This window comes from Lontra canadensis, unplaced genomic scaffold (assembly GCF_010015895.1).
Source record: "Lontra canadensis isolate GAN:19392208 unplaced genomic scaffold, GSC_riverotter_1.0 scaffold27, whole genome shotgun sequence".
Lineage (NCBI taxonomy): Eukaryota > Metazoa > Chordata > Mammalia > Carnivora > Mustelidae > Lontra > Lontra canadensis.
In genome coordinates this window covers 4,485,741-4,509,231 of record NW_022631021.1, presented here as the reverse complement: position 1 = coordinate 4,509,231, position 23,491 = coordinate 4,485,741, and the positions used below count along the sequence as shown (strand labels likewise).

The 23,491-nt window shown below is 34.3% G+C and overlaps 1 protein-coding gene across 50 annotated transcripts in view; it reads left to right on the top strand.

The window, feature by feature from the left end:
• The window catches only part of RIMS1 (regulating synaptic membrane exocytosis 1), a 491,535-nt gene that overhangs the window by 394,497 nt on the left and 73,547 nt on the right, over positions 1–23,491 (top strand). For 40 of the 50 annotated variants that reach the window (XM_032864368.1, XM_032864416.1, XM_032864417.1 and 37 more), the window contains one exon: positions 3,230–3,396. The exons of the other annotated variants lie outside the window; for them this stretch is intronic. In XM_032864368.1, coding sequence (XP_032720259.1) covers positions 3,230–3,396 — 167 coding nt within the window. The remainder of the gene's footprint in view (positions 1–3,229; positions 3,397–23,491) is intronic. 50 annotated transcript variants of the gene reach the window in all.

Genomic DNA, 23,491 nt, shown 5'->3' with positions numbered 1-23,491 from the left:
TATAGTAAAAGTTCCCATTTCATTAGGAAATCATTTAAGTAGTTTTCCATTTTAAGTAGTTTCATTTCCAAGAGAAGGCATTTCAGTTAAACATCTCTTATATACTTGAGAAAAGTTCTTTCCCATTTTTTATACTTTCCCCCAACCATTTTATAATTTACTTTACAAAATCATATGATTAAGAACTAATATTGTCATAAATTTAATAGTCATTAACTTTTGAACTTTATTCCTTTCTTGATTCTTTTTTAGTGTTTTAATCCATTTGACATTTTGGTTGAACACCTTTGTTGAAATTCTGCCAAATTAGAAATTAGTTAACAATTCTCAAAATATTTAGAACCAAATACTAATAGAACTAGATTTCCTTCAGGGCAAAGAATTATCAGGCAAATGTACTATAATTCCTAAGATGTTGCAAACCTGGCACCTCCTTTAAAATATGGAACATCCCTAACTCCATCTTGAGTAGGGAATTGGCACTAACTTTCCTTTTGAAAACACACAAGACTGCTTCAGGATCCCTGAAATGTGATGCGAGGCTTTTTTTTCAATGATGTTATGCAGTGTTGCATTCCTTAATGATGGGGTGAATTTCATAACTGGAGGGTGAGTATGCATTTAGGCACTCAAAATTTAAAGAGTGTTTATGTTTCTGTAACCCAGGAACAGCAACAAAGATTGAGGTGATGGGTTTTGTAGGTAGCTGCTAAATGTTTATTATTATTTTTAAAAATAGCTGCCCTATAATTAGAGTCTCCCCTCACATGAATGACTTATTTCCCCCGTATGGTTAGTATAAATTCCTCCTAGTGATTTTCTATTTCTCAAAATACAGTTAATTCATTTCTATTAAAATGTTTAAGTGTTAAATAGGAAATTTAACAAATTATGCTTGATGAAAATTCAAAGTGATTATTTAAACTCCTAACAGACTTTGGAAATAAGTAAATATAGTAGTAAAAAGTGAATATAAAAGTCTTTAATTTCCTTCATAAAGGAAAACTGAAAGAAAGCTGTGATGCATTGTTCTTTAGCCCAGCGTAGAAAAATTTAATATGATACACAGTCTTTTAAAATCCCTTGTTTAATCTCTTCGCTGAAATAGCAAAAGTCTATATACAAAAATGTTGAGGAAGAGATGGCTTATAGAGAAGGAAGATTTCTTTTGTTGGAGAAATAGTATTGTGTATACTCATATATCCTTATGCTATAGTCTGTACTGCTTATTACTGGCATTTGCCAATAAGGGGAACATTTGTTCTGGCTGTCAACACAGTGGCAGAAAATCTCCTACAGCTGGATACATTTTACTGTATTAGAGCCCAATTCTTTCATATCCCCTCATGAACAAGCTATCATTTCAGTATGTTTGGAAACATCATAATAATTACATGATATATATACTTAGCAAAATAGTTTCCAAGACAAGTAATATAGGAGTTATATTTGGACCCCACTAACAATATTAAATTCAGACCCTGCTATGTGAGGATAGCTGTGTAAAACTATGCTAAGTTTGTACCACATCTACTCTGTAAATAAAAACAGCTCTGATTGAAATCATGCCAGGACTGAATTGAATCATGCCAGGATCATGGTATAAGATATAACAGAACTTGATGGTAAAACATTATCACTTTACTTTAAAAGACATGTTATGTTAAATCATATTAATATCAGATCATGCATGAAGTTCTGTAAGAAGCTCAATTCTGCACGTATATGACTACTTTTGGATTGTAATTTAACACATGGCTTTCATAAACAACTTATGCAATTATGAAAAAATTCTTTGGAAAGATAATTTCACTGATAGTCTAGAATTTGGAGTTGTTTCCATACTTGATGTGAAATTCTTTGCCCAGTACATACACATGAGAGGTGAAGAATTAAAACTCACATAAATATCTCAGGCCTGAACTACTCTTATCTGAGGAATTATTAAGTAAACATGATTCTCTCTTCTAGGATTAAAAAAAAACAATGTCTTATACTTCTTTTTGTATATACAGGTACAGGGTTTTAGCATCATTTTACTTAGTATACTTTAGAATGACAATTATTATAAAAATTTTTAAAAATAGTGTTTGGATTATTTTACATTCATTAAAACTCATCTGATATGGAGCATCAGAGGGTAGATAAGTTTTCCTACAAGTTTAATAAACATTTGATATTTTTACATCTTAATGCATAAATGTAAAATTAAATTACTTGCTAAGAAACTTGAATACCCAATGTTTAGTCATATGTTCTTATATTAATAAGTTATATTAACTTCCAGTTCCCAAAATAACAGAAATCACTTGGTATATTAGTATTTTAAAATTATATATAATTAAGTTTAAGTAATTATTTTATAACCAAACTATTTATTATAATGAAAACACATATATAAAATAATAATATGTAAAGCTACTTGCTGTGTCATCCACTATAGTAAGAGTCAAGTAGAAAGAAGAGGATATTAACTGCTCTGACAACTTTGCATGTTTTAATCTTCTACCTAACAATTTCTAAAATCTTAGGTAATGAATACCAAAGACAAATTTAAAAAGAAAACATATAGTACATACTCAAATTTTAATAGGAATCCCATTTTTTTTTACTTTTGACACTGATAGTTTAAATCTGATAATGTCTAATTAAAGTACAATAGAAAGCTGGCGTCCAGTCTTTGCTTCCATCGCTTTACTCCTCTTTGGCACAGGCCCTCAACTCTAATATCAGCCCTTCTTTGTGAAGAGATCCATTTTTTTGGAGTAATTGAGAAACTGTGGTGTCTTTAAACAAGGAAAATGTGTCGGTAAATTGAACGGTTATGGAAAGAATCAAAAGCACAGACAGAAGCAGTCTGTCCAATACATAGAGTAGAGGTGAACACAATGGGCAGTAATGAAAACTAAAGCAAGAATAGAGAAACCCATACACTGGGGGGAAAAAGGACATTTTGAAGTTTCAAGTCTATGCCAGTAATTAATCAATGAATTTTCTACTCAAGCATTTAAAGTTTCACAAACCATTTTTTACCACTCAGAGGACGTAGGATTTTTGTATTGGAAATCATATACTACCTAAGTGTTTGTACTGTTTTAGATTCCACACCTGCTTTTATGAAGGTGCACATTTACTTGGCGTGGGCTAAGTAGTCATTAACCTCACCATGTATGTCTCTTTTCCCACAACCTGATGTTGGAGCTCACACTTTCTTGTTTTTAATCTTTAGTATAACATACATAAAGATCAGTACAGAAGCTGTGATAACGTCTCTGCCAAATCATCAGATAGTGATGTCAGTGATGTGTCCGCCATTTCCCGAACCAGCAGTGCCTCACGCCTCAGCAGCACAAGCTTTATGTCAGAGCAGTCTGAGCACCCCAGGGGTAGAATCAGGTGAGTCGGCAATACTGTTTATATCAACTGGGTCTGTATCCATGGTAGACAAATGCAACTAGCTCTCTTGATGTTCTTGCTAAAACACACTTTAGGTGAAGCAGCAGAAACATTTCCCTAACATAACCCAGGGTGGGAGTGGGCTGAGTGTTTATTTGCTGTTATGTAATATCTCCTATAGACCGTTCGGTATTATCTAGCTTATAACCGTGGTCATAATTTTAGAGATTGATCAGAGTCACATTTGTGGGAGTTTCTTCTAATATGATTAAATCGACAGAGCATCCTTTAGTCCAGTGTTAAAAATTCTTTCCTGTGCAGGGCCAGATGGTAAATATCTCGGGCTGTACTGGACAGCCTCTGTTGCATTTACTTGGGGATGTCCTTGTAGTGTGAAAGCTTTGTAAACAAGTGAGCATGGCTGTATTCCAATAAAATTGTATTCGTAAAAACAGGAAGTGGGCAACATTTTGCTCATGGGCTGTGATTTGCTGATCTCTTCTTTAGTCCCATAGCAGTTGGCCTGCTTGCAGAGTAGGATTGGGCAGTTGTGATACAAAATACACATCCCTAGCTTACATTCCATGAGTTGTAAGAAATCTGCGTGAAGTTTGTTTAAATCACCCATTGTGCTCTTGTCCTTTTACAAGGCAAATACCCCACTGAAAGGGAAAAGGTCACAGGAATCCAACTGCCATCTTACCTAAAGTGGACTCAATATAGACGAGGCGTATTTTATGTTTGTTCTTAACTAGTTTCCAGAAATACCAGAAATAGAAGTCTCATTGAAGGAATTTGGGGCTTGAGGAGAGGCCCAAGAAATATAAGTGTTCAGAATAAGAGCAATTACCTTTCTAATACTCTGAAAAGCCTTTTATCATGCATTGTGATGATGTACAATAAAATATCTTTGAGTATTCCTTCTTCCTGGATTTTCCTGTTGAAACAAATTGAGAGTAATTATCTTACTGTTAATTAACAGTGTCATATTCAGATAATCTACATGAGCAATTTCAACTGATAATGATGTTTAATAGAACATGCTTATCTCTATTTCTGATGTTCTTAACATGTGGTCCTAATGGAATATGAAGTTCGCTAAAATTTAAGATAGAATTAGAAGAGCTAATCACACTGAGCTGCATAAGATCAAGGGGGTAAATATCATTCTAATTATTTTTTTGAAATAGTAACAAAATAATATGTTTCAAAACCTAATCAACTGAGCAAGAGTATTAGTAAGACTTAAACAAGGACTTTTTCGCTTTTAATCACTAAAAACAACTTACTAGACAATTATAAAACCATAAATCTTGAGGTAATTTTTATTTATATTCTCAATAGAGCCAAGCTCTCTGAGTCCCTGGCTAAAAAATATTACTGGTAAATAGAATTTATGTTACTAGCCAACTGCAGGAATAATCTGTGGGTCCATTTTCATTCTCCTGAAATTTTAGGAATAGTATTCTTCAAAATTTGATCTTTCGGAAAAAATTGGCTATGTGATTTTTCAGGAAGAAAGTAAAGAACAGAAACTTCTGGCAGTGGGACAAGAGACTATGATTTCATACAAAGGGGTTCAGAAGAAACTACATGGTAGCTTATTAGAGTCAGTGTTATTTTGTGGGAAAATGCCAGTTTAACAAATCAACACTAATATAACCATATCATGACAAGAAGCAAAAGTTGGAGGATTCTTTGCCTCTTTGATTCATATGACTTTTCTTACTTACTGAAGGTGGAGGGGATAGGGGTGGATTTAAAAAGGGTACAAATAAATTTCCTGGCGACAAATCCATTCTTAAGAGGTATTTCTGTTTTCACCTTCCCTTTCGGTTCTCCGAAATTTAGAACACATAGGAGCCGAGAAGTTTTTTTTAATATATATGTAAGTAGATTAGGTAAATTTAGGTACTAAAGATAATGGCTAAACAAGTTTTCCTTTAAGCTAACGTGGAGAACTACTTTTCTTGCAGTTCCATACTTTCGACCAGCGATTGATTCTCTGTATGTGGTACACATGTGATTTCTTAGAATACCTGGCAGGAAATAGAGAGGAAGAAAGAGATATGGGATAAGCGTAGCTCTTTCTTCTGACATTCAGTCTCGTTACCTTTTCATATACATTCTTCCTCCTGAATATCCTCATAGGCACACAAGCACACCTGTGCACACTCATACACGCACACAGAGTTATCCTGCTTCCATCACCAACCATGTGGTGAAAACCTAAAAGTAGGTTGTGGAATGAAAAAAAAAAAAAAAAAAGAAGAAGAAGAACAAAATGACACCGATATAAAAATGCTGTGTCTCCCTAATTGGAACAGTGGTTCAGGTTCTTCATCCTTTAAATAGTCCCTGTTCTTATAACCCTGTGAAGAATGATTATTCTCAACATAATGCTGCTTCTTGTTTCTTTTTTTTTTAACTAACATATGTGTAGGTTTACAAATTCTATTTATTCAAGTTCATGAATAAAAGATGAACAAGTCTAATCAATTATGATGATAGAAAGTATTTATATGTCATAATAAGAATCAGCAGACTTTTGAATTCCTATCATGTGTAAGGACATCATTATTTTCTGACACCACCTTAAAGTATAATACTTAGGTTACACACTCAAGGAAATTATAAACTATTTAAGAGTTTAAATTTATTTTTGTTTTTATATTCTCATTATATATATATATATATTTGCTCTCACTCTCTTGCTCACTCTCTATATATTTGTGTCAAATTTTCCTATGACACAAGAAATGTTTTATTATACATTGCTTTGGATGACTTTTATTCTGGAAGTCAACAAAAGGATTTAGAAGACATTATAGCATTTCCAAAGACAGTGTCCAGTATCCTAAAAGTCAACCAAATACCTAGTATTCCCACAAAAGACTATAGGAAGAAATTATATGACATAATCTTACCCACATTATGTAAAATAATAGTATATAGACACAGAATACCATGTACAGTAAAATTTTGATTTCTTCTATACAAGTATATTATGAACCAAGAAAATGTTGAGATAAACACATCTGAAATGAGCAGTGGGCTACAAAGCCTTCTGTATAATTTCTAGTTTTCCAAACACTGCTTACTACATTTTCCTATTAATGATTTGCAATACACGTTATTGTTTTTAAGATCTTGAGAAGTTCTCTCTTAAAACAACTTGTCTGTCTTTGCTTATTCCGATATGTACCAAACTTACTCCATTGCACAATGCTGTTTTGTTTTGTTTTGGTAAGGACATCTCTTAATATACTGAACAGGTCTTGCAAGCAATTTGGGAAAATCCTTTTTAGGTAGTTAATATCTTTCCACCTTAAAGATAAAATGTTATATAGTTGCTTCAAAGCCTGTTTGAGGACAGATAGAGTTGCACACTTAAAGGATGTTTACAGGTTAAGAAGTATAAATACGTTTTGATGAACAATTTCTAAAATATCATTTTCAGAGAGTATTAGGGATTCATGGGACATCACTTGAATCTTTCATGTTTGAGATGATTATGCACCAGATATCCACTCAAGTATGCCACTAGCTAAACTACATGGTTCTGCGTGAATTGAGAAATGGTATCCCTTCCTCCAGCATTCTGAATAGTTCATTCAAAATAGTCCACAACATATCTCATGTTTTCAGAGTTTATATATGCAGGGGAACTATAGTAGGAAAAACATAGACTATGAGGTTTGTATTTAGGGTAAATAACCTTGTGTAGATACAATGAATTAGAAGTTATTTTTTAATTGTCATGAATTAAAACAATTTGAAACTTAAATAATTGTTAGGTTGATTCTTACAATATAAAATCACTTAATACTTCAAAATAATAAACATCAGTAAAGATTGAGGTTCTTAGTTTTTTAGATTTTTCTGCATGTGCCTTGCAATTCTAATTTAGTATTTGCTTAAATGTTCCTCAAAGAATGTTTTGTCATCCATCAACAAAATATGTACAGTGTATTAGTAGAGGTGGCACAATTGACAATAAAAATGCATAGACTAGAAGTGAGGAAGAATATGAGTTTCTGAGTTCTCTGTGTTTACGTTTACATCCGAAGAAGATGTTCATCCCAAAAAGGAGACGAATTTTCTCGGTCTAGCTCTGAATTTTTTTTCCATCTTTATCATATATCAGTTTTTTTCCAGGCAGACAAATTTCAGATGTTTTATACAAAACAAAGCTTTAAAAGCAAATGCAAGCATAATCCTGTAGATGTTCTCAGATGTTAAACAATTTTAGAAGCTTTCCCAAAACCAACTGTTTTCCAACAGCATTCACATGTGTAACATATGTTCTCCTGGATCTACATGGTTGGCTTTCTAGAGTTAGATGGATTTTAATAAACTAACTTGAAAAGCAATTTGATGCAAAGAATTGTGGGCCTTTTTATCATCTCCTTTTTAAAGAATATTTTAAAAGCAAAATTATCTTTGTTTCCTATGGTCATAGTTTGAAAGATGAAAGGTTTTTCTTTTAAGGTGGTAAGAGACTTTATTCATGCATTCATTCATTTTTTTAAACCTACTTGTATAAGTACTCATTAAGACATGAGGTTTTTTTTTTTTTTTAAGAAACATTATCTTCTATAACAAATAATAATCTTACAACTGTAAATTTACTGAAATTTGGCATTTGGAGTCAGTAGGCATAATAATTACTAAGCTTGTACTGAGAGAAATATGTTTATTTTTATGTATTTATATTTATTTATAAATTTATATTTATATGGGGTTTTAAAACATTATAGATTGTATTATTTGATATTTTAAACTGTGATAGAAAATAAATGCATAGGTTAATATTGTCCAGAAAATCAATTTGACACTGCAGTTATGTTTGGAAAATGTTGCAGAAAATTTCAGATGTATCTTATTTTACAACAGTTCTTCAATTCAGCAAAGGAATACAGGATAACTTTTAAAAAATAATCTTTGGATTTTTTTGTGATGGCATTTGAGAAATACTTAACTGCAAAATCACTTGCTACATTTATAGTTTAGAACAACAAATTAAACTTTCATTTTATATACTAGCTATTTTTTAATGATTTATTTATTTATTTTAGGGGCAGGGAAGGGAGCATGAGTGGGATGAACGAGAGGAACAGAGGGAGAGGCAGAGAGCATCCCATGCCGACTCAGGTCTGAGCACCTGGCCTGACATAGGGCTTGATCCCAGGACCCTGAGATTATGAGCTGAGCCAAAACCAAGAGTCAGATGCTTAACCAACTGCACCACCCAGGCACCCCTTATACTTAATGGATTACTAAGCCTACTGACAGTGAATATATTAAGAGTGATCTAGAGGGAATTTTTTTCTTAGAGCTATCCACTCTTAATTTTGCATGCTTGCCCATTGTACTATGGAATAGCAGTCTGTTGAGATCTACAAAAGTAGTGAAAAGAAAGAGGGGAAAGTAACATGGAAATTTGATGATAGGGAGAGAATGAACTAGAACACAATGAAAGATACTGGATATTGATATCTGAGAAAGGAAAGATACTTTAGTGATCTTCTTGTGGCTTCTTTCAAAGCGTCATCTTACTTTTAATAGTCCAAGGTTGATGACACGTCACCACTCTTATTTCCTGTGACCAAGTTAAAGCTGTAAAGAGAGGAAAGAATGTGCTGTGTGCCCTTTAAATGGGGGTATGGTAAAACTACCATACTTGTTAATATACCATATGACTGAGTGTGCCATATATTTAAATTATTATTGCCATGCCATTCTCATAACATAGATAAAATTCTGTTTGCCCTGTGGATGAAGTGACACAAGTCTTGATAATGGCAAAGCTACAGAGCCCTTAGGACATGGGAGCAGGTTTTCCTGGTGACCTTGTTCCTTGCAAACCCTTGAAGACTGCAGTTTGAAGTAAAGCAGCACTAGTCTTGTCTGAAACACCTCCAGCATGCTTCGTTTTTACCTTTCTACTCTGTAAGATCATTATAGATTCACTAAGGTGTATTTAGTTAAATTCTGGGAATGTCAGTAGGGTATTAGATAAATGTTTAGTATACAATAGACAATGAAAATGGTCAGTTATAATAAGTTTTTGAAAGTTAACAGCAACCCGGAATATCTTATAAAGATGGAGTTATTTGTAGAAGTGATTGTAATTAGATCTTAGTGGGGACTCATTGGGGGAAAGGTAAATAAATATACACTGTTCATGGAGGGTTTGGTTTTTATTTTTTGGCCTTGAATTTTTTTTTATTTTATTTTTAAATTTTTAAATTTATTATTTTTTTGTCCCTGCTGGGCTTTATATTAATGTATAATGTATTATTTGTTTCAGGAGTACAGTCTATGATTCATCAGTCTTACACAATTCACAGCGCTCACCATAGCACATAACCTCCCCAATATCCATAACCCAGCGACACTATCCCTATCCACCCCCACCTCCCCAGCAAACCTCAGTTTGTTTCCTGAGATTAAGAATCTCTTATGGTTTGTTTCCTTCTCTGGTTTTGTCCTGTTTCATTTTTCTCTTCCTTCCCCTATGATCCTCTGTCTTGTTTCTCAAATTCCGCATATCAGTGAGATCATATGATAATTGTCTTTCTGTGATTGACATTTAGCTTAGCGTAATACCCTCTAGTTCCACCCATGTCATTGCAAATGGCAAGATTTTATTTTTTTATGGTTGCCTAGTGTTTCATTATATATATACCACATCTTCTTTATCCATTCATCTATTGATGGAGTTTTAAAAGTACATTGTAACCTGTTGCTATTTGTAGACATCTACTTCCCTGTAGTTGAATTTCTTCTGCTCGAAGTGAATTATAGATTCTTTTTAAATTTAAAATAGTTTAAAGAACATATTAAATGGAGATTATAGATAATTATAATTAGAAAAAATTTTCTTTAGAAAAATAAGTCAGTGTGTCTTTGGAAGAGAGTATGAAAAATTTATTCAGGTCTATGATTGTGTGTAAGTCTTTTCCAGTAATTTTCTAATTTAACCTAAAAGAAGTTACACATTTAATTTAATATTCTGTTGTTAAATAAATAGGAATATAATTCTCCCTGCTGATTCTTATTTTCCCCACAATATATAAGAAATTAACTTACCTACTGCTAATAACACATCTTCAGTATGACGTATTATTAAAGATGTATAAAGTTTAAACATCTTTTAAGTACAAGGAAAATAACAAGTAATTAATCTTAAGGTGAATTGGCAATATTAGAGCAGCTTTCAAATGCAACCATTTTATTCCCTGGGAATACTTTTTAAAGAAAGAAAAATCTATCCCCCAAATTCAAATTCCTCCTCACTGTACAGGATCTGTTTGTAGTTGCGATCTCTGCCATTGATAAGAGGTAAGAACAGTGTATTAAGTGTGGGAATATGACCAATGTCCAGCAGTAGGATTCATACCAGCTATGGGAATATTATACTTTTATAAGAGATCAGTCTTAAGTATAAGAAATCCCCCAGCTGCTACGATGTTGGCTAACTTTGCTTCAATGCTATATAATTTTCAGAGCACTGGAGGACTTTCCCAAGGGCCAGTTAAGTCACCTTTTTGTCTTTGACATGCTGTGGTTAACACACAAATCAGCTGTATGAAGGATGCTCAGTGCTACAGCAGCCACCAAAAAGCAGGAAGACTGTTTTGAGAGGACCGCAAATTGTTACTATATTATTTTTTGAAAATTTTTTAAAGATTTTTTAATTTATTTGATAAACAGAAATCACAAGTATACAGAGAGGCAGGCAGAGAGAGAGGAAGGGAAGCAGGCTCTCCGTCAAGCAGAGAGCTCGGTGTGGGGCTGGATCCCAGGACCCTGGGATCATGACCTGAGCCGAAGGCAGAGGCTTTAACCCCCTGAGCCACCCAGGCGCCCCTGTTACTATATTTTTATGCCAAAAAATATATAATGGAAAATTTCTAACAGGTTCTTCGATTTCTATTTAACACACTGTGTTTACATGTTTATATTTGCACATTGGAGGACCAAGTGGGGATTATAAACCTAGCTGGATTTCATCCACTGGCAGCTAATTGTTTTATTGGCCACCAGGCAGGAACTCTGGTTATCAACATTAAATACCCTCTCTTTGGGTAAATATTCCTATTTCTGTGGCAATTATCCTATTATTTGGAATGAATATAATATCCTTTTACTCTGAACCAGTGCTCTCCAAACTTCACCTATTTCATTTGTCACTTTCATAATTTTGCCATAACTGTGCAACATGTTTATTATTATATTTTAGTGTATTAAAAATAATGATTTATTAAGTATCTCTTTTTTGTGTACTGGCATTTTGGTAGATGGTTCACATGCAAGATCAAGAGTGCTGTAACAGCCCTGTAGTGCAATTATTATTTTTTTTTTAAGATTTTATTTATTTATTTGACAGAGAGAGATCACAAGTAGGCAGAGACAGGCGGTAGGGGGAAGGAGGCTGCTCGCCGAGCAGAGAGCCTGATGCCGGGCTCGATCCCAGGACCCTGAGATCATGACCTGAGCCGAAGGCAGAGGCTTAAACCACTGAGCCACCCAGGTGCCCCTGTAGTGCAATTATTAATAATGTCATTTTACAAATAAAGATAAACATGGAGTCACATGGCCAGTGTGCGGTAGAGCTAGAATTGAGAGCCTGGTAATTTAACCCTTTCATCATTACGGAGTGAAGCTGTTTATCTCTAGTAATAATATTCTTTTGCTTTAAACTCTGTTTTGTCTTATATGAGAACGTAAAGTTTGTTTTATTAGTATCCAATCAAACTCTTCCCATCCTTTTATTTGAAACCTTTTTGTGACCATATGTATCAACTATATCTCTTGTAAATGGCTGGATTTAGAATTTTAGAATTTAGATTTTAGAATTTTTTTCTTCTAGTCTAAAAGTCTCTATTATTTAATTGGCTACCTAATCAGTTTGCACTTATTTTGATTTCTTATATATTTGGAATTATTTCTACCATCCTATTTTGTATTTTGCATTTTTATTATTTTTTCCTCTTTCCTGATTGGTTTTTAATTAAATTGTATTTATTTCATTTCTCCCCTCTATTATTCCAGAAATTATACTATTTCTATGATTTTAGTGCCTAATTTAGTGTTTCAAATATATATATGTATACACACACACACACATATATATATGCATATATATATATATATATATATATATACATATATATATATATATAATACATTTAAAATTAAGTACCTCTACTGCCTCCAAGGGAAAAAAAATTACTATGGTCACTTTAGCTCTGCTCCCATCCCTCCACTATTTACATATTTTTTTCCAGAATTTTAATTATATTTTGTTTTCTTTCTCTCATCATCAGATGTTATTTTTGCTTCTAAATGCTTTAGAACTAACCCACATATTTTCTAGTTTCTTTGCTGATCCTTTCCAATGTGTCTTAGATTTTCATTTTGGGAGCCTTCTCTGTCTTCCTGGAATATATGCATCAGAATGTCACCAGTGAGGGCTGTTAGGGCTTAGGGTGGGACTGGAGTTTTTCTTTATTCTTTAAGGGCCTTGACCCCTGTAGGTATTTCAGTTCTGATTCCTCACTGGGTCTGCTCTAAATTTCTCTACAAAACCTCCCAAGGCATTCATAATCCATTAAGCAACCTGTTTTCAGTTCCCTCTTGGTCTTTTGGCTAAGGGAATTTGCCTTTCTTGTGAACTTGGGCTTGTATTGTAATGGGTGTTTCTTGTAATTTTCACATAATTTCTAGGCATTAGGAAGTGAAAAGATTTTCAGAATGTATCATCTACCACATTGCTAGAACAGATGTTTAATATTTAAGGCATTACTATTTTCTTGAGTTTTTAAATTTACTCACTAAAAGGATAATCTTTAAAATGAAATTGATGAATAAAAAAAATAATTGTAGGTATAAAAAGCAAGAACTATGGGCCTAGGGACTTTATCCCGAGTTAGAGAGCAAATGTCAGGACAGAGCAAAGAAAATTGGATCTTGAACCAGCAGTGAGGTCTAAGGTGTTGAGAAAATAGCAGACAGGGACATCAAGGCAAACGTAGCTGAGAGCAGGAAAATGAGGACAGAGAGAAGCTCCAGCAGAGAAAGGACCACTTGAGATGTGAAGAAGAATGGTAGCTGGGGCATGAAAAAATAATGTAAGGAGTAAAGGGTGATTACAGCTTAGATAGAGGAAGAGATTCTGGGAACTCAGATTCTGTTGGAATTTAAGGAAGGAAATTGTATGGGCCTATGATAAAAGAAGCAATTAGTAATCATCAAATAAGGAACATCCCTTAATTAGAGGTCCAAAGCCTGGACAGTCTGTAGGCTGTCTTCCTTTTTTTTTTTTTTTAATATATTTTATATATTTATTTGACAGCAAGAGAGCACAAGCAGAGGGAACAACAGAGGGAGAGGGAGAGAAGCAGGCTCCCCATTGAACAGGGAACCCTATGCCAGCTTGATCCCCAGCTCAGACCCAGGATCCCAGGACACTGGGATCATGACCTGAGCCAAAGTCAGATACTTAACTGACTGAGCCATCCAGGCGCCCCTGCAGGCTGTCTTCCTGCCCTTAGAGGCTACTTTCAACTCAGATGCCAATCCTTGGTTCAGTCAGCTGTGGCCAAATGACAGGATACTGAACACGTTATGCTGGACACAAGCAAATGTGTGTGACTTTAATTATTCCCGTGGGAGCAATGTTACTGGAAGGCATGTCCAATACAGGTTGCTGACAAGCAAAAACAAAACAATAGGGAAAAACGTCACATAAGTCTTCACATTCCACAGATCGATACAAAATAACTGCTACACCTTGGTGAATGATCACCACACCTCAAGTTCAGCAGACCCTTGAGCAGCATGGGTTTAAACTGCGCAGGTCCACTCACACGTGGACTTTTTTTGAGCATATCCAGTACAGTGCTGTAAACGTATTTTGTCTTCTTTGTGAGTTTCTTAATAACGTTTTCTTTTCTCTAGCTTATTTTATTGAAAGAACACGTCATATAATACATATAATATACAAAATATCTTAATCAACTATTCATGTTTATCGGTAAGGTGTCTATTTAACAGTAGAGTACTAGTATTTTAAGTTTTAGGGGAACCAAAGGTTATAGGCAGATTTTTGACTGTGCAGAGAGTCTTGACCCCCACATTGTTCTTGAGTCAACTGTAATTGGAATTTCATGGACAGTGTGTGGCACTCAGCAGAGATGTGTGGGTATATTGAATGTAGAGACAGATCTGTGTCCATGGAGAAGATTTAGAGCTTAGATAAGGAAGCATAAGCAATCAATACAAGTTATCTACTGAATGCATTTAAGACGTTTCTCATCCAGTCATATTGATAGATAAGACATGTGTGATATGAGATTATTTGTTAATGTTTTGGTATTCACTGAATATTGTACACCAGCTTTTGTTGAATTGTGTGTGTACAAATATTTATTTAATTGTGTTTATAATAGCCTGGAAATACATGAAGATATATATTTTTAACTAGCTATTTGTAGTCATTGAGATCCTAATATATTTCTTAAAACAAATGTAAAAACATATCGGCTTACTTAGTATTTGAACAGAGTAATTATATTCCTCCCACTGCATAATCCACCTAGTTCCCAAATCAAAATAACTGGAAACCATCCTAATTTTTAACTCTCTCCTGTCCTCCTTCTAATGCTTTGTTCCTCAATGCTTTTACCATTCCTAACCCCCTAAGGAGCCTTTTACATGTTATTTTCCTGTCCTTCCCACGCGACATTTTAATGTCATAGATAACACTGTATCAGTTTATATACTGTGGCTCTTTAGAGGAGCACAAAACATTTTATCTAAGAAATGTTTACCCCTCTTACCTCCACCAAGAACCAGTTATTATTTGGAAGCATATCACTCCCATTGAGATTGCTTCCTGAAATGAGTCATCAAGACTGACTGATTTTGCTTCCTACAAAGAACTCCATGATCATACACTGGGGATTACAGAGAACAGAGGTTTTTATTTCTAATTGCCAGCTGAAAGCTACCCAAGTTTTCTAAGTAAGATACTAAGAAGCTCATCTAGCATGAACCTAGAAGACCCACATCCTTAAATTATAAATGATAGAAAACAACTTTCAAATTCAGTGAAATCTGGTCTAAAAGGAGAAGCATCAAGAGCAGATACTGACTTATTCACCTCGTGAGTAGAAGGTAGAGCTCTCTAAAATAAATGGCACAGCATTGGAAAGCCCAATCAAAAAACTTCTCACCTAGAATCTGTGAGAACTTGGGACAGTTTTAACACTGGAAAACACTGAAACAATGTTTTATGCTTCAGAGTAGCAGTTGACATCAACTCAGAGGAGAAGCCTCACAGGTTGGCTATGGCAGAGAGGCTGTTGGGGGGTCACTTAGGGATCAATATAGCAAAAGCTATTTGGTGTAGGTCACAAAGAAATAAACTGCTATAGCATAATTATAATATATAAGTCTTCATTACTGACCTTATAGAGATTTTGAAAACATCACTGGTCTGGATAATTCTACAGTGATTCAAAAATAAGCAAGAAGATGACACAGTTCTAGTTTCAGGCATGACAATATGGTTTGCATCAGACTAACCTTCTCACCTCCAGGCCAACAAAAACAAAAAGCAAATGTTTGAGGGTATTTGGAAGGAATAAAACAGAAATAAATTTGAAGGGCTTCTATCTTTGAAAGAAGGGAAGAACATGATATAAATGCCAAACTTACCCCAGTTTTCTCTGAGGGTACTTTCTGATTTAGTTACATGGGGGTGTAGTCCAATCAGAAAGCAGGAGTCTTACTGGACTGAGGAGGCAGATCACAGGTCAGGAACTGACAGAGGAAGGAAGCAAAAAACTGTGCATGGAGGGCTCCAAAACTTTGCCACAGATTACCCTAAATTAACGTTGATTCCTGAGATGAGCATGGACAGGGAAAGACTCCAAGAAACCAAAAAGTGGTTTCTTAAAGAGCTGAGCAGTGATTCCAGTGGGTGCCCCAGTGCTGGGGAGACACAGATTGCCTTCAAGTTCCACAGTCAGAGGGGCTTGAAAAATACCTTTAATTTCTTGTACAAATTCCAGAAAGGCCAAACTCTGGGGCTATGCATTACACTCTGTGAATAATGGTAAAGCTTTAAACCCAACTCTGAACAGGAACAAGATAACTTCTCTCTGCCAACCAAAAGAAAATTTTGCCCTTATTGAAGGAAAATAAAAAAGCAAACATTCCCAGTGTCTGGCATCTAATTAAAGTTTATGAGGCATGATTTAAAAATTAAATTAATAAAAAAGGACCAACTGAATAAAAACCAACAATACAGTTTTCATATAGAGGCTTTAAAATATCCATGATTAATATGTTCCAGAAAACAGGATGATGGACATCTTCTGCAGAGACCCAGAACCCATTCCAAGAGTTAAATGGCAATTCTAAAACTAAAAGATACAAAACAAAAATTTAATAGGTGGATTTAATGGCATATTAGAAGCAGTAGAACAGAGAATTCTTGAGCTGGTAGGTGAAAAGTATATAAATCTATGTACAAAGAGAAAACAAGGAAGTAAATTGGAGGAGGACATAAGAGACATGTGGGACATAATGAAAAGATCTAATCTACATGTAATTTGGATCCCAGAAGGAGAGGAAATGACAGTAACAATACTTGAATACCAAGGTACTGGCTGAGAGTTTTCCAAAACTGATGAAATACATCAAATTACAAATAAAAATATTTCAAAAAATCCCAGCATGTAAAAAGAGACAAAAAAAAAAGTCTGTCAATATCATGATCAAAGTACTGAAGACTAAAGAAAAAACATTTCTTAAAATAATCTCGGGGGGGAAGAAAGAAACATGAAGTTCACTGAAGCAGTAAGACTGGCTGAAATTTTAACAGATAATATGAAAGCCAAAAAAGCTATGGAATGACTGAAAGGAAGAATGCTGTAGGAAAAAAAATCAAACAAACAAGAAACAAAACAAAGAAATCTCCCAGCCTAAAGTTTTATGCTTAGCAAAAACATCCTACAGACAAGAAGGAAGGAAGGAAAGAAGGAGGAGGAAGGAAGGGAGGGAGGGAGAAAGGGAAGAAGGAATAAAACAAGAAGGAGAATTCATCACCAGTAGACCCGCATTCCATGTTGAAGGAAAATGTTCCCAGTTGGAAGCACTAAATTTGAGGAAAGAATGAACACTGGAGAGGGTTAATGATGATAAGGACATCTTGTGGTAGTTGAAACATGTGGAAATGGGTGCCTGGGTGGTTCCCTCAGTTAAGCATCTGACTCTTGATTTCAACTCAGCCCATGATCCACTGGGCATGGAAACTCCCTAAGATTCTCTCTCGTCTCCCTTTGCCCCTCCCCACTGCTATTGTGTGCGTGTGTGGGTGCACGGGTTCATGCCTTCTCGTGCTCTCAAAAGAATACATAGAAGTAAAATATCTAAAACACCTACATGAAAGATGGAAAGGAAATCAAGCTGTTCTAAAGTTTTTGCATTCTTCTGTAAGAAATAAAAATGTCTAAGGAAGTTTCTAATAAGTCAAGGTACGTATTTTTTTAACCCTTAGGGTATCTGTTATTTAGTCTAATAAATAATAGGAGAATATATAACACAGATGCTAAAAGTGGAGAAAAAGATACAGAATTAATCTACTTGGGCAAAAATGGAGAAGTAGAAGAAACATGATGATTAAAAATAAGTGGCAAGTGATAGGGTCAATTCCAGCTATCTCAGTAATTGCATCAAAAGTAAATGGACTAAATACTTATAACCAATGTCATGAAATGAAAAAAGGGAGATATCAGTGTAGGATACACAAACAATTGTATGCTGGTAAGTTTTGCAGTGGTTATCCAAACTATGACCAACAAGCCAAAGCTGGCCCATTGTGGATAAAGGTTTACTGGAGCACATCTATGCCCATCTGCTTATATATTATCTATAGCTCTTTACCCACCATAATAGTGAGCTTGAGTAATTGCAACAGAGACAATCTGGCCCACAAAGCCTAAAATATTTACTATCTGGCTCTTTACAAAATAAGCTTGCCTAACCCTGACTTAGATCTGATGTACAAATTTCTTGGAAAGTACAACTTAACTAAAAATGACATAAGAAGGAAAAACACTTTGAAGAGTCATGTATCTATTTTTTTTTAATGATTCTGTAATTATTTTAAGGTTCTCCACAAGGAAAACTCCTCACCCATGTGGATTCACTGGTTAATTATTCCAAATATTTAAAGAATGAATGCTCTCAGGCATATACCAATTACTCTAGAGAATAAAAAGTCAGAATAAAAATACTTCTAAAGCTTTTTGTGAGGCCAGCCTACCCTTGATAAATTTGATAAGGACATTAGAAGACAGGAAAATTACAAACCAAAATCTCTCATTAAAATAGATAAAAATTTGGGTTGACTTTTGGCATTTTGGTAAACAATATTGTGAATTTATGTATATTACAGCTATCTTTTAATATGCCTTATATTACTGGTCCTTTTTCAGGCTTACCATGCAATCTTGGTAGACATCCATATTCTTTCGTTGTGCTGAATATTTAGAAAGTGTTTATCATTTATCAATCTTTTTAAAAAAATTCTTGTTTGAAATGAGTTTCTAAATTGGCTATTACCATAATTTCATTGATTTACACTTATTTATACTTTATCATATATGAAATTTGTATGTATTTTACAATGATGGCATGCCATAGTTTAATTAGCAGCACTTTTTCTTTCTTAAAAATACATGGACTAATAATGTATCTTAATATTGATGACAACTTCAATTTGATTGAATGCGTATAGGTTATCTTACCATCTTAGCCATTTTATGGTAAATTATATCGCACCAAGACCTGTGTGTTATTTACAGTGTGAGCAAAAGCTATCATGACCACTAGACATCATTTGCAGTACCTATCAGTATGAGATCTCTAAAATTCTGCTAAGTTCAGGATATGAACTTTTTTATTATTTGTAGTTCTAGGATCCAGTAAGCCATAGAACAAATACTAGACCAGTTTCCTATGCAGGTTTTGTAGGTTTTGGTTCTACCTGTAAAGTAGACTCTTGTTCTTTAATGGTCCTCTTGCCACTTCTGATTAAATGAAATTTGCTCTCAACTAAATATTCTAAGATCAATTAATCATTTTAACAGAAAACCCAATTCTAATCTTGCATTAATATAACTTTGTCAGTAAATGACTCACACACCTTTCTTATTATATTATGATTTACATTAAATGAAAACAGTTTGTCAAAGTTTTATTTATTTATTTTTTTTACCCTTCAGACTTATTGTTTACAACTACAATGAAACAGGGCAAATAGTTTACTTTTTCTCAAACCTTCTACACTTTAAGGTATCCATTCAAGTTCTGTCTTTTACTATCTTCATTCACCTTCCAGTTGTTTTACTTTAAGAAATGATTTCCTTCTTTTCCTTTGATAAATAAAAACACATCTATTATCTTGAATATCTATCCATGTATTTTAAAATATATGCCACTTTTGTTTCTAGTATAGAACCAACCACCAATGTTTTTTGTTTGTTTGTTTTTGTTTTTATTTATTTGACAGTGAGAGAGAGAGAGATCACAAGCAGGCAGAGAGGCAGGTGGTGGAAGGGGGTTGGAAGCAGTCCCCCCGCTGAGCACAGAGCCCACTGCAGGGCTCCATCCCAGGACCCTGGGATCATGACCTGAGCCGAAGGCAGAGGCTTAACCCACTGAGCCATCCAGGAGCCCCACCAACCATCAATGTTAATTACAACTTTTAACCTAAGATTCTGTTGCACCAAGAAAACTCAGAAGTATATAATTGAGCATAACAGACTGTCATACGCAAGCACACCGACAAGTTACACAGCACACATAACAAAACACCCACACCCACAATATCCATTAGATATTTTCTTAAAGTTGCAAAAATAAGGGTAAACCTTATCAACAGCAAACGTATTGTATGCCACATGAAAATTAGAGGCATTTTTATGTACATATATGTATTTCCTTGGTTATTAACCAAGCTTTATATTCTAACTTAGAAATTATCCAGATAGTCAAAGATTTTTTATTAATTAATGAAACTTAATGCTAATGCTAAATCTTAAAGTTTAACTAATTAATCACTTGGAAATATTGTTTAAGATGACACTCCAACCAACTTAATTACTGTTGATATCAGTTTTATCAAAATTATAGTTCAGTTTAGTTATTACATAATTCTACATTTTTTATAATCTTAAGCATTATTGAAAGAAATGTTAGCTTACCCCATTAGGTAAAAACAGTCTAGGAAGTTTAGGAATTCTAGATAAGTCTGTCTGTCCATGAGAAAACCAACCTAAGTCTTAAAAAATAAACTAAAAGCTTGTCCGTGTATAATATACCATGCTGATAAAATCTCTAAGAAGACATAATACTATTTTTTAAGTTGAGATATAATTCACATACTATAAAATTCACCTGTGAAATTGTACAGCTTAATAATTTTTAAATATAGCCACAATTAGGTGTACAACCATCACAACTATCTAATTCCAAAACATTTTTATCATACCCCAAAAGAAACCCATTCCCATTGGGGAAAAGAAACTCAGTTCCCATTCCCTCCCTTCTAACCTTTAGTGACCACTAATCCACATTTGTCTCTGTGGATTTGACTGTCAGACATTCCATTTAAAAGGAATCATACAATAAGTAGTCTGTTGTATCTAGCTTCTTTCATGTAATACAGTGTTTTTAACTTCATCCATGGTTATTATATTAATCAATACCTCACTCCTTTTTATGGTTGATAATATTCTATTGTATGGATATACCACATTTTATTTCTCCATTCATCAATTTATGGTCATTTGGGTTGTCCTCTTTTTAACTGTCAAGGATGATGTTGATATGAATATTCATATGTGAGTTTTGGTGTGGATATGTGTTTTAAATTCTTTTGAGCCTGTATCTAGGCATGGAATTGTTGGGCCATATGGTAACTATGTTTAACTTTTTGAATGGAATTACTAAGTCATTCGGTAACTTTGAGTTTAATTTAACTATGTCTAAGTTTAATTAAACTGCCAGACTTTTCCAAAGCAGCAGCATTTTACTTCCCCAACAGCAATGTATGAGGGTCCCAGTTTCTTCCGATTCCCATCAACATCTGTTATTGTCTCCTTTTTATTATAGCTATCCTAGTGTGTAGGAAGTGGCATCTCATCATGGTTCTCATAAGGCTGTTTTTAAGCCAGTTTATCAGACTAGTTTGATTTCTCCAAGGATTCACTTTGATCATGTATTTAAATTCTTATATTAAAATTCTTCTGAGTTAGCAATTTCTTGAAGTTTTTTTTTCTTAAAAGGCTCTCATATTCAAAGTATTAGAATTTCAGTTTCTTTTTTTCTCTAGGGAATCTTTAGTTACCTATATTAGAATGATATAAGTACATACTCATCTGTATAGATCAAACAGAACAAGAGCTCTACTGAATTTTTTTCTATGGAATTTAAGACCCTTTAGGATCTAGTATCTATCTGCCTGGACAGCTGTCCCTAAGGTACACAGAAAGTAAGAGATTTTTATTATCAATCAAAAAGACTTTTTAAGCATTCAAAGAGAACTAACAACTCAGTTTTACACTTAGCCATAGGGCCAAAATTAACACTGAAAACCCAAGCCCAGACTTTAAAGAGCAGTTCTTTTTTCAGTACGCACAAGACATTTTCATGAGCGATGTGAACTTTTAGTGCCCGGCAGACAAACATGTAAAAAGGCTAACAAGCCAAATTTTTTATCATTTGCCACCCAACTTGTAATATATCCTGATTTCTGCCACCCAACAGATTTAATTCCAAGGATGGTTTTCCTCATTGTTGGTGCCATTAGTGAGGAGTGTGCTCTTAGTTACAACAAGCAAAATAAGAGCCAATTTACCAAGAACCAGAAACAAACAAGCAAAATAAAGAAACATAGAAAACCAGAGTCAGAAAAAAAGAAGCAGAAATTGAAAGTCATGTTTATTTGCCACTTGATTAAAGGCAACTTTGAGTTTAAGGAGTCCATGGGTGCCCTGCTCCAGCAAAATAGTTTAATTGTATCCTGCAGGGTGTCCATGTGGGCATTTTGATGGGACTCCCCAAAGCAATCAGAACATAATTCTCAACATTAAAACATAGTAATAAAAAAATGGATAGCATATGTTGAAATTTTAACTCGTTAGTGAGAAAACCAACAGGATGATAAACTGATTCCAAAGATGATCCAAGAAATTCAGGTGTATACACACACACACACACACACACACACACACACACACACACACAATAACAGTCATTGAAAAAAGAATGAATGCTAGAATAAGATTATGAATTTAGGTTCAAAACTAGGTAATATTCTCTAGGTCAGTAAAACCATAACCTTTGGAGTTACCCTATCTTTTACATAGTAATCATTTGCTCCTTATCAGTTTTATACAAGTTAACATCTCACTTTAAAGAGTTGTAAAATGTTTGGATCATAATTACTGTCAGAGTAAACAGTCAAAAATTTTACATTTCCCTGGAGGTCAAATGACCTTTAAAGTGGGCTTGTTAGATAATGCTCAAGGAAGGCATAAAAAGTAAAGTAATTTTTTTTCTTGGTCTCAAATCCACGTTAGACTTTTTTTCTAGGGGGAAATTATTCCTCTGAGCAATTGGGGAAATGGAGTATCTTGAGTGTGATATGAAAGATAAGCTATAGGGCAGTTTTTCTGTTGGGTTGAACGTATTTTTTTTTTTAAGATTTTATTTATTTATTTGACAGAGATCACAAGTAAGCAGAGAGGCAGGCAGAGAGAGAGGAGGAAGCAGGCTTCCTGCTGACAGAGAACCTAATGTGGGGCTCGATCCCAGAACCCTGGGATCATGACCTGAGCCGAAGGCAGAGGCTTTAACCCACTGAGCCACCCGGGCGCCCCTGAACATGTTATTTTTGAGAGACCGATCCAAACAGCAATGTCCACTGACAGCTGGCTATCTAAATCTGGAGTTCAGGACTAGGTACAGGTGGAGAAAAACAACTGGAATTTGCAGCACATGGATAATATGT